At 41.0% G+C, this 12,417-nt stretch overlaps 1 protein-coding gene across 7 annotated transcripts; it reads right to left on the bottom strand.

Annotated features, from left to right (window-relative positions):
* Positions 1 to 2: 2 nt before the first annotated feature.
* ube3a (ubiquitin protein ligase E3A) lies at positions 3 to 6,647 on the bottom strand. Of its 7 annotated transcripts, none has more exons than XM_048252615.1 (11): positions 6,515 to 6,647; positions 5,902 to 5,940; positions 4,972 to 5,071; positions 3,620 to 4,845; positions 3,047 to 3,191; positions 2,587 to 2,792; positions 2,276 to 2,440; positions 1,978 to 2,133; positions 1,827 to 1,900; positions 1,509 to 1,652; positions 3 to 1,385 (listed from the first exon to the last, which is right to left on the bottom strand). In XM_048252615.1, the coding sequence occupies exons 3-11, from the start codon at positions 5,006 to 5,008 to the stop codon at positions 1,265 to 1,267; spliced, it is 2,274 nt and encodes a 757-aa protein (XP_048108572.1). In that variant the 5' UTR covers positions 5,009 to 5,071; positions 5,902 to 5,940; positions 6,515 to 6,647; the 3' UTR covers positions 3 to 1,264. The 7 variants fall into 7 exon arrangements, with proteins under 7 accessions (XP_048108572.1, XP_048108578.1, XP_048108573.1 ...); XM_048252621.1 differs by having other exon boundaries at positions 4,972 to 5,066; XM_048252616.1 differs by having other exon boundaries at positions 6,410 to 6,628.
* Between the last annotated feature and the right edge of the window lie 5,770 nt (positions 6,648 to 12,417).

Raw genomic sequence — 12,417 nt, 5'->3', positions numbered from 1 at the left:
TCTTTCCATAGTTTTCTTTATGTAATGTACATAGCATACAGCACATACACATCATGTGATTCTCTATCATCCACCAGAATAACTAGGCCAAAAAGGCCTCTAACACATGAAACTATCAGACCAGTCTGACTACAGAGAAGGACAGTATACTATAGTTCTATACTATAGTATAATTAAAGAAGCCAATTAAAAATAAACATTCACAAAAAATAACCTTCAAGATCAGAACGTGACACTTATATTTCAAAAGTACTCACCCACAAACCTCTGACCTCTTGAGTTTGATAGACTGTTTGCAGTTTGTAGTAAGATCCCCATTATTTCCTTGATATTGTCTCATTGGCTTTCCAGCTTTTTATCCATTACAGCCTGAAGCCAAGTGAGAACATTTTAATGTAGCACCAGAGAGAAGGACTCATTATTTTTCCCCATGTGGCAGAGGTTTGTGTGTGTGTGTGTGTGTGTGCGCACGCACACTTGTGTGTGTATGCTTGCATTCATGTGTGTATGTGATTTGACACATTTAGACTGACACACAAACTGAATGAGGAAGTAGATGACAAACAACTCAGATCAGATTAAAATGTGCCACTCTGAAACATGCACTACTATCGAAAGTGCAGTAGGCTTTACACAATAAACCCAGTTTGTCAGCCGGTACTGACAGTAGGTACTGAATACAGCTCAAAGCATGGAAACACTTGGAAAGACTAAGATATTCAAATGTGATGTTACCTGAGTAAACAATAACACACGCCTGCATTTAAAACATCAAACAACATCAACATTGCTGGTTTGAATATGTAATTGATTTTTTTTAAATATTTACCACTTACCACCACTAACATTTTTGAAACAACTCAGTTCCTCAAAAAATCTACACATTATAGATACAAAGTATGTATGTTTAAACAGATATGTTCTGTCATTAAGTTCACAGTATTTGACCTCAAAAGCTCGCCATGCCAGCATTGAGTGCATAAGTTCATATTCAAAACATTAAGCAGCAATTAACGCCCATTTTGACAAAACAGAATTCAAGAAAAAAGCTCACTGGAGTCAAAGCAGTATTAAAAATCTGTTACACCTTCAGAAAATACATCACACATGTAGATAACACTATAAATCCTAAATCAAATTAAGGCAGGGGAACCAGTAGATATGAAGGCAACCAACAAGCTGCCTGGCAAAAGGAACACTTCTAATCTTTTCTCACAGTTTGTTAAATTGAAAGGAATCAAGCAATTGGGCATGTGGGTAGGCCTCACAGCATGCCAAATCCCTTGGCATACGTGATGGCTTTCAGGAGTCTCTCTTTAAGCGCCTCTTTGGTAGAATATTCTGGAAGCAACAGGGCATTAAAGCACGTGTGGGATGTAGGTAACCTGGTACAGAAAACATTCAGATTAGATAGACTTCAACAGGAACTATAACAACAACAGCAGCAGTAACAACAACAACTACATCATCGTCATCATCCTATAGCAACAACATGAGTATCCACTTACCTGTCTGAATCACTGCCATTTTTGGCTATGATCATCTTCAGTTTCCCAAGGCCACCCACAGGTGCTCTGTCTGTGCCCGTGGTGAACTGGAGAAAAAGCTTCTTCTGCTCTTCTCCGAAAGTGTGCACAGTTTCCCAGAAATCTCTGTGAAAATGGAAATGTGAAAGTTTATTGATAATCATCATGTCAGACTAATCTAATAATGGATGCCATGCTATATTTAGAGATTGAAATTTTTTTCTGGAGATGGACATGAAATGCAATAACAATGACAGAGCAGCTCAATCTCCACCTCAAATGGAGAGTGGTTAAGCTTACCTAATGACGCGACTCTCCTTGTTGTAGCCGCCATCATACTCTGTGCTCTCTTCAAGGGCATGGAAGTCCAGGTTCTAAGAATTTAGGACAATATTTGTTCAGGGTTTCTAAAGAGCAAGAGTAAAGAATAACCTCGGGTGAACTAACATACCCTGCTTCCGCAGATGAGCAGTTCTATTTCATCAGGCCGGAACAGGTACTTCAGTGGAGACTCATTAGTCACCATGTGAAAGCCTCGTCTGAAAGCCTTGAACTGCACCTCCATGCTTTTATTCAGAATGTAATCGGCATACTGAGACACAAATTCCTGTATGGAAAGGTTCACAGCAAGGACACCCCAGCAAACAAGTTGGAGAAAGGGAACTTTGGGTAAAGAAAACTCAAGCCAAAGCCAAGCATTTATTTCATCTTACCGTGAGACCCGTTTACTGTTTTGTATGAAAAACTACCTTTCTGTTGTCATTGGTTACAGGGATATCTTCTCCGTTTTCTCTTAGGTCATGCGTGACCGGATTTCCAAATAGGTCAGTTTGTGATATCTGGAAGGTGAGCATCATGTCCTTCTCCACGTCACCCCCATAATCCAGTATCTCTTTCATACTCTGATAGAGAGCCTGTTACATTGCACAGTCAGAAACAAACAAAAGATGTTAAAGATGTTAAAATGCTATGTAATGCTCTTAGGAATATAGCCTGGGTGTTAATGTACTTAAAACAAAGAGTGTCATGGATTTTAACATTACATATAACATTGTTTTACCGGGTGAGAATCAGCTAAGTCCAGAAGAGTCCCTTTCTTGCCCATCAGCTTCCTGTATGCCACCATGGGAAAGTGCACATCCAAGATACAGTTGTTGTATATGGCCAAGCCCAACACAATACCTATCAGTGTATACTGGCCCTCATTTTCCAATGAAGAGGGGTTGAACCAAAACACCTTGGCGGTGTCGTCATAGGTGAACATACCTGGGGATGAGCAAAAAGCCATGGGTAGTGTTCATTTAACCAGTGAAATTTGACTGCTCCAACTCTGAGATCAGACATTATTTCAACTGATGGAGAAGATCCGAAAGTATGATAGTATATGTCTTACACTAATAGATATTAAATCCATACATTGCATTCTTAATTGCTGTATACACTAAAATGAATAAACTAGTACAGCAAGATATCTGGCAATTATGTTGGACTATCGTTTATTTTTTTATTGATAGTTTTACCAATATCTGGGTTGAAAATCTCTTCAACAACCAGTTGAAAAAACTCTTTGGAAACCCCTCCTTCATCCAGGCCTTGTTCCCCTTCAAACTCTACATAGAGCTGTTTCTTCAGGTCTGAGGGATTCTCCATTGCAATCATCTCCAGCTGGAACAAACAGAGTAAAGTGAAGAGTTTTTTTGTGACAACATATTGAACTCTGTCAACCTGTATTAAGAAAATGTAGAATCGTAACTACACAGATGAACTTCAACAAACTCTGGTCATCAAGATCAATATGTAAGGAGGAGCTTACAGTTTAACATTTCTGTTTACAGTATATTAGGTATAAGGTTCTATAAGCGATGCAGGTTAATGCCACTTCTGTTGACGTTCAAACAAAACAGAGCTAGCTGGCAGCTAGCGGATGGTGAGGTGATGTTAGCTGTATGTGACAAATAATTTTTTAGCTTAGAAACCGTGTTACATCACTTATAGCACCTTTAAAGAAAACATACTGAACTGAGTAATACTGAAAGTAACTATCACTCAGAATGATTTTACATTTTATTTGATGAGGTCAATTATCAAATTACCCTGATTAGGGCATCATCAATTAGATGATCTCTTCGGACTTTAAGTCGTAAGTAGGGGTTGGCTTGCTGTCCTTCGACCATACTGTAGAGCGCTGTGATCCGGCGTTCGCTGTACATTCGAATCCTATTGTCATAGTACAGTCCCTGGTTCTTAGTCACAGCGTTAAGGATAAAGGGACAGCTCATGAAGGCAAACTTGCTCTCCGCATTTACCTTGAAGAAAACATAGTCCTTGTCCATTTCAAGCACCTCATTTAGCGGCTCATTAATGAACTCTTCAAAGGCAATGAGCGGGTGTCGACAGTCAGATGCCCGGACACCGAGCTCGACCTCCAAAGGGTCCACCCTGGGGCCCCTAGGACTTATCTCTTCTTCCCCCAGTAATTCTTGCAATGTCAGGTCATTGGACTCGATCAGCATTTCATCCTCTTCCTCATTTTGATCTGGGTCCAGCTCCCCAGCCAGAATATTAGCGAAATAAACAATCTTTAAACACTTGGCAGCGGCCACCACCGTTTCGTCATCTTGGACCAAGTTGTCATTGTCAAAGTCGTTGCAGACGACCGTAAAAGTGATCAGCTGCTGAAAGGTCTCCATCATTCTGAGGATGTGCTCCATACCAAATTCTGACCACAGGCGTGCCAGTCGCGCTTGCCCCGGGAGGGAGAGCTTGCTCATGGCCTTGCAGAAAAGAGGTAATGCTGACTCGAGGTACTCTGGACTGTGAAGGTTGGTGTTCTCCATGACTATGACAAACAAGTTGAGGTAATTGTGGTCGAAGGAATACGCATCGTGGTAGGTCAGCTCACTCTCCACGCTTGGCATCATGGACACCAAGGCGTTGATGATGGCAGCCTCAATTTGCTCATGTGGCAGTATTTTGTCATATACCCTTCTCAGTCCATCAATGTCCACGGTCACCTCATCATCCTCATCATCCCTGTCATCCTCATCACTTTGGTCACCCTTCTCTGCTTCTTTGCTCGTAGAGGGCTCAGTATCAGATTTTGAGATGGATGATGTCCCCTGCTTGTCCTCACTCTTCTTCTTGTCCCGTTGTGACTGTAGCCTGTCCGGACTCAGTTGTTTGGTGCGGAAACTTCGCATTAGGCACTCTGAGTCTGAAAACACTTTGCCAATGGCTCGAATCAAAGAGGTGTAGTCTTTATTCTCCTCACACACTGCCAGGAGCTCACACACCTTGTATTCAGTAAGGAAATTCAGCTCTGTTCAGAAAAAACAGCATAAAAAGAAACAATGTAAAGATGGGAACATTATACAGAGTGATCCAAAACAGGAAGGCCTGGATAAACCAGTGCCAGTGTTGGACGGCACATACTTCCAATACTTACTACTGAGGTCATCCTCCTCCAGATCTTTGTGGTTCATCTTCTTGCTGTGGTGCAACTCTTTACAGATTCTTCAATCACTTCAACCTTCACTTCCCCTTTTCTTGTCATGGCATGGTTTATATCGGCATGTTAGTGGGAGAATTCACCATTGGACGTCAATATTATTACTCATCTTAACAATAACAGTATTGTTTTCTTAATGCCATGAAAATGCAGGCTGTGGTGACTAGGCATCATAGATTTATCTGCAACTATGACAGGCTGTCAGGGGTATTAAAACCACATGCCTCCTTTACACAACATTTTGTACAGCCACAGAGGGGTTAATTCAGCCACTCAAACCCAACTCAAATGATGTAACCTGTTGTTTTTTTTTTTACCATAGATGCATGAATTATGTGGTGTTAATGGCCATGAAAACCACTCCTTTATCACAAATAATTTTGAACAAACACAACCTACTAACCAAATTGCTGCTGTCCTTTTATGAACATGTATTTTATTGCATTCCAGTCATGCAACACTCTCTCTGTTTATGTTTTGACTTCCAAATACATATAAATAGAAGGACAACACAAATGCAAAAACCCATGTTAAAGTGGCATGCTAAACTTTAGGTTTCTTGTGCAATAGGGGGATTTTATGTGTACAAGGCTAACGTGAGCAACTGAGCATTCTGGAGACACACATGCACTGCCACACACACACAGTCACATTCAAAAAATGAATTATGACCTCACACTCAATAATCATGAACTCACACTTTTATTTGTAAACATACATATCATTATGAAAAACAGACATGCATCTAGGCCAGTGTAGAACTATATAGGCCTAAATTAAAATAAAAATTAAAACAAGTTGTGAACGAAACAAACATGACAGAGTTAGTAGGCAAAGACAACAAAAACATGCCCCCCTATAACTTACATTGTTAAAATGTTCTCTTATTCTCTTGCCGTAGGCTAACTGGAATTAAACAATAAACAAATTGAAAACAAACTACAATGTTGGCTATTAGAACGTCATAGGCTTCATAGAATAGGCCTACCAATTCACGATCTTGATTCCTGACCAAACCAGAGAAATTCTCTGATTTTACCAGTAATGTTGGCTGCGCACTTAACTTTAATCACGTGACTGCTGAAGTTACAATGTTGATATGGAACTGAACAGGAAATAAATACTGCAATTTTGTAACCATAGATGGATTCGCCGCTCTGTTACATTTATTTCCTCAACATCCTCAGACTTTATAACTGACCTGGGCTGACCAACTTGTCAGGTCGGTCCGAGCGAGCAAGACTCTCACTTCTTTTGCGAATGTTAAACCCGTTTAGGCTATCCCCAAATGTCTATCCATTGTAAAGGGTAAACTAGCTACAACCAAAACTGCACGACTGTTATTGTTAGTCACACGCAGACGAATAAACCTTACCAATAATGAATCGGTAAAATGGTTTAGCCTATAAGTCCCCTGTCGGCTCAATTCGGACGTCCCATTATGGGCTAATAACTTTACACACATTTCAGTGCTGCTTACATTACGATTGCGATGCTAGGAGATGGGTCGCGTTGAAATACCGTTTAAGACAAAAAAACAATGATCAGTCCAGTCTTGACTCGGCAAAACTCTTCTCAGCCATCTTGACTTGACTTCTGTCGCAACCAGTCGCAATAACAACCACCGTCAACAAGTGGATCGTTCCCATAATGCAATGTGCCGTCAACATTTATTGTAAAATTTCCAGAGTGTGGTTATGCATAGGCCCACATAAATATCAGTTTAAATAACGAAAACATGTTAAGTAAACTCACTGATGCTCCAAAATATGGTTCTGCATAAACTGCGATGATTGGTTTTAACATTGTGGATGGTAGGCCCTATGGTTTCTGGTGGATAACTCACGTCTAAAGTGAAACACCGCTATACAACTACTTTTACAAAGCCAAAGATCTTCATACAAAAGATCAAATATTCTCTTCAGATTGTTTTCAAAACTTGGCCAACTCAAATATTATAACACAGATTATACAGTACCAGCAGGTGGCAGGATTCCCCAAAGACCAGGATTGAAGGGTTGAATGCATCTGGAAAGAGATTCATGGTCCAGTGTGTAGGTGTTTCTCTTTTCAGTTAAAAAAATCACTGGTTCAAATCTAATGTGAGCTATTGAGAAATGATGTGTGTTTAATATGCTACTCCTTGTCAAGAACCTGCACTCTGAGGAGAGCACTCTGCTCTTACATATACAATTACATTTATTCATTTAGCTGACACTTTTAGGTACACAATCAGGAATAATATCCAAGCGACGCTGAAGGAGACCTTAGGTAACAATAAATATGACTACAACAAATACTGTTACCTACGGAGCCCCTAAGGGGACATGAGCAAAAAAAAATCTAAAGTTTAGCACATGAAAGTTTCACATGAGCACATGAAAGTTTCACATGAGCACATGAAAGTTTCACATGAGCACATGAAAGTTTCACATGAGCACATGAAAGTTTCACATGAGCACATGAAAGTTTCACATGAGCACATGAAAGTTTCACATGAGCACATGAAAGTTTCACATGAGCACATGAAAGTTTCACATGAGCACATGAAAGTTTCACATGAGCACATGAAAGTTTCACATGAGCACATGAAAGTTTCACATGAGCACATGAAAGTTTCACATGAGCACATGAAAGTTTCACATGAGCACATGAAAGTTTCACATGAGCACATGAAAGTTTCACATGAGCACATGAAAGTTTCACATGAGCACATGAAAGTTTCACATGAGCACATGAAAGTTTCACATGAGCACATGAAAGTTTCACATGAGCACATGAAAGTTTCACATGAGCACATGAAAGTTTCACATGAGCACATGAAAGTTTCACATGAGCACATGAAAGTTTCACATTTCATGTGCTCACGTGAAACTTTCATGTGCTCACCTGAAACTTTCATGTGCTCACGTGAAACTTTCATGTGCGCACATGAAAGTTTCACATGAGCACATGAAAGTTTCACATGCGCAAATGAAAGTTTCACGTGAGCACATGAAACTAAACTTGACAGTTTTTTTTGCTCATGTCCCCTTAGGGGCTCCGTAGCTACCAGAGGATGAGAGTGCAGAAGTTGTAGTTTCGGTCAAAGTGTAGGCATGGTTGAAGTGCCCTTGAGCAAGGCACCTAACCCCTCACTGCTCCCCGAGCGCCGCTGTTGTTGCAGGCAGCTCACTGCGCCGGGATTAGTGGGTGCTTCACCTCACTGTGTGTTCACTGTGTGCTGAGTGTGTTTCACTAATTCACGGATTGGGATAAATTCAGAGACCAAATTTCCCTCCTGGATCAAAAGAGTATTTATACTTATACTTACTTAGTTGAGGGAAGCAGTATAAAAGGAGGAGGAGTCAGAATGAAGTAGAAGGAGGGAAGAAAGACACATGGTGGCAATGACACATGGCAAAGTAAGTGCATGCTAGGTGTGTTGGGTCTTTCGGAAGAGTTGGGGTAAGTTTGGGGCATTTAAATAAGTGGGAGCAGAACCAGCAATCAGGCAAACATTAATGACTTTTTGTGGGCGGCTAAGAGCAGCCAGTGGGGCTCATCGAACAGTCAACAGAAATCAGTTCACTGATTCCTGCTGTTCAGTCCTGCTGTTCAGTCTGTCAATTCTCATCCACCATTCCTTCTCTCAAGACTGAGAGGATAGGCATGGCCTACATAGCCAATCATTTACGTACATTCCCCGCATACGTGGCCATTTACAACAGTCATTTACATTTATAAGATCCCATGTTGGGATTGTGCACTCAACTGATAGCTGAACATCAGCTAATTTTGTGTGTTTTTGTTGATCATTTTTCATGAACAGATGCAGAGAGAGCTTCGCTGCTTTTTTTTTTTTGCATTTGTTAATTTATTTATTTTTCAATAGCACTGAACCTGTGGCAAAGCAACGTAATAGAAAAAGGTGTCTGAGTTCGGGAAGATGTGGACCAGTGCAGCTATAGAGAATCAGGATCTCATGAATATAGACAGCTGGTTAGCCCTGAGTCAACAAGGTCTGGGACTGCACTTCACTTCACAGTTCAGTTAAGGCTGTTGAGATGGAAGAGGCTCGCCGCCGAAGCAAATCAAACGACTGCAATGCAATTGTTTCTTTAAAGCATCTCGTGTTAACTTATACACAGTATAGTCACAAGTTCATTCTTATGTTTTTTGAAGCTATTTTCTCTTTGTTGTCAGTAGTGTAGTGTTGAGTTTTCAGGTATAAAAGGTCCAGTTCTCAACAGCATGGTTGAAAATGCAGTGTTCTGTTTTGCTTTTGAGGACATATTCGAGTTTGATTTATTGTGGGAGCAGATGCATTGTATATTATTTTATGGCAGCAATAAATCTGGTTTGTGTTCTGGAATCATATTTACAGGTCATGATGCTTCATAAAGAATAATAGAATCAGTGCAGGACATGACAGCAGTGCCTGATTAAGGTGCAAATGATTCAGTTCCCAATTAAAATTACAATTTGATGCGTTGCATATGTACCATCCTGTAACACTTCTCTTTTAAGACTCATCAGTGTGAAACACAACTGTCTCTGAAATATCGATTTAAAAACATTAACATTTAACCATAGTTGCATTTTTCACACTTGCACACATAACCATTCTGAAGATGTTTTTTTCCTGACGTGAAAAAGATCTGGCACTGGTTCCATTTAGAAATATAACATAAAGCCTCAAGAATAACTGGATCCCATAGACAAAGAGTACTCCTGTATGGAATGGTTATATGACCTTCAGAATCAATCATCCATATCCTTTTGTACTTTCAGATTGGATGACCAAACAGCGCACATGCTGTTTCTAGCACAATGTGGCATTTTGGGCGCCAATTTCCTTGGCGATACTGAGCGATAGATAAGGCTATATAAGTTGCAAACCTGATTTGATTAGTGGCTGAATAGACGCTGCTGCTGGCATTGCTGATGTTACTGTCTGCATGGACAAAACAATTACCTGGATCCTGTCAAGCAGTCCTTGAGCTTATTGAATCCCTCTGCCAGCCATGTGGAGACCGTGCGTTCAGGGGAAGAGCACCTCTAATTAAATTTGTTTTTAAGAGGATCACACCATATTGCGCCTCCCACAGCCTTGTTTGACTCAATAGGAACACAGTGGATTTCAGTGTTCTTTGCAACCTGGATAAAGTGTGAGCATGTGCTATTAACTCATATATTACAAGGTAACACCTCAAATAGAGTTGGTGGTTTGCATGACATAATAACCCCTCCCATAGATCTCCAGAGAGTTTATCCTTGTACAGTGTAACAGCTCTGGATGCAATATAATCATATTCAAGATGTGTGAATGAGGAAAACAAAATTGCAACAAAAGCAGCTTTGCTCTGGGTCATAATTGTGGACATATTGAGTCTTACCTAGTGACCTATCAAAGCCCTCTGAATAATTCCTGTACTCTTGGAGTAAGAACTGTGACTTCTGGATGGGCAGACAATAGCAGTGCGGAACACAGCAGAGAAGCCACATTAGCATTTCATGAGAGATTCTAAGTTCCTTTGTGATTACAACCCACACAGCAGCAATTTCCTTTTCCAGCAATAACAAACTGTTAATTGTAATTGTGAATGTGTGTTTGTGTACATGAACAAGTGTATGTGTGCGCGAGTGTGTGTTTGTGTGTGTGCAAAAGAGAGAGAGAGAGAGAAAGACAGAGAAAGAGATAGAGATAGACAGAGAGAGAGAGAGAGAGAGAGAGAGAGAGAGAGAAGGTGTGTGTGTACATGTGTGTAATCAAGTATCCTCTGATATTTAAGTCAGCCCCAGCTTGCAGGATCATGAATATTCAGATCAGACCAGAGGTAATTTAAAATCCAATTAAACAGGCCTCATCCAAAATGACAGAGAAGCACATTTTTTTTAGAAATTGATTCGATTGATTGACCTGGCTGTTTAGAATGTAAATCGTTTCTGTGCTCCGCGACATTTTCTCTCGCCTGACCGTACGCCACCAAATTACCCGTATTCATCTTCACCAAGCTGGCCATGAACTAGCAGTGCAGTAGCCAGCAGTATTTTTTCCATGTTGGGGTTGCATACCTATCAAGGAAAAGGGATGGTTGCATAGGACTTCCAGATGGTTTGGGCACACTGGGCTGTAGGACAAAAATGGATCATGGGTCCACCTGCAACCAGAGTAGCCTAACGGTGGGGTGGTGGATGTTGGCCCTTCCTGTGTGCTTTGCTTCAGGGTTATGGAGAAAGCTTTTCCTTGCATCATGCCCTTCAACAAAGACTGTCGCAAAGTTCTGTGGCACACATAGCCAGCCTCAGCATTCACCTGACCTATGAACTTTGCAATTGCGATTGAATACCATCCAAGTGTTTACAAATGTAAATTGTATACCTGAAATCTGATACCTGAGCTCTGGCCTCTTCCAGGGATGCAGTGGTGAACAAAAGGGGAGAACATTTGGCAAGACTGGGAATTAATGAGAATGTGATGTTAGGACAGGAGAACGTGTTTGGGAGGTGTAGAGGACTCTGTTGCTGTGGTTGTAGAATCATGCAGTCAAGGTCAGGCACTGGTTTGAGATGATGTGCTCAGTGTTGTTCCAGAGGCTACACATTATTTTTATTCTCAAAAATGGACTGCATCAAATTCTGCGCATTCATTTTCACCAAGCTTGTCATCACCAGGTTAGAGAACCTGTTGGGTTAAAGTAACTGTGTGAGTCTTGATAAATAAGGACTTTTTCTGTTGGATTTTCACAAAAATGCATAAATGCCACTGGATCAGCTGGAAGTCATATAGGCACAGAACCTACTCTGAAGTAGTGAATGAGCTGTTCTTTGCATCTTGTCCTTCACTTGATCTTTGCAGAATGCCTTATGCATCTTTAAATGGTGCAACTGAATTCCATCCAAGTGTTTTCAGTTGCCCAGACACCCACCTGCAATTTCACCTGTGGTGGCCCGTCGGAGGAGACATAAGCGAGCATTTGGCAACACCAGGAATTAATGAGGACATGGTTTTAGAGAGAAAGAGAAGAGCCCTACAGAGGACTCTGTTTCTAGCTGTGCTAGCATAATGCCTGCTGAACAGGCCCTGCATATGCTAGTTTGTGCCCTAGGGCAATCATCATAATCAACCCTGAGAATAACCTTACAAATGAGTCTGGGCCGTGTCAAAGCCAGACGTGGGCCAGATCAGATGCCGCAGTCCACTGCCATCCGAGCTTCTCCCTCCCTCTCCTCTCTCCTTCCCCTTTTGCACATGCACACTAAAGTTTGTTGCTGTTGACCTTTAAGTGAAGAGTGAGGCCGGTTATATTTATCAAATGGCCATTCATTATGATGCGTTAGTTTGACTGACCTTTTCAGCCGAGATATTTAACAGTGTGGTAAAGCACAAGATTATGAAGG

The sequence above is a fragment of the Alosa alosa genome, chromosome 9 (genome assembly GCF_017589495.1).
Source record: "Alosa alosa isolate M-15738 ecotype Scorff River chromosome 9, AALO_Geno_1.1, whole genome shotgun sequence".
Classification (NCBI taxonomy): domain Eukaryota; kingdom Metazoa; phylum Chordata; class Actinopteri; order Clupeiformes; family Clupeidae; genus Alosa; species Alosa alosa.
This window is presented reverse-complemented; position numbering and strand designations above follow the sequence as displayed.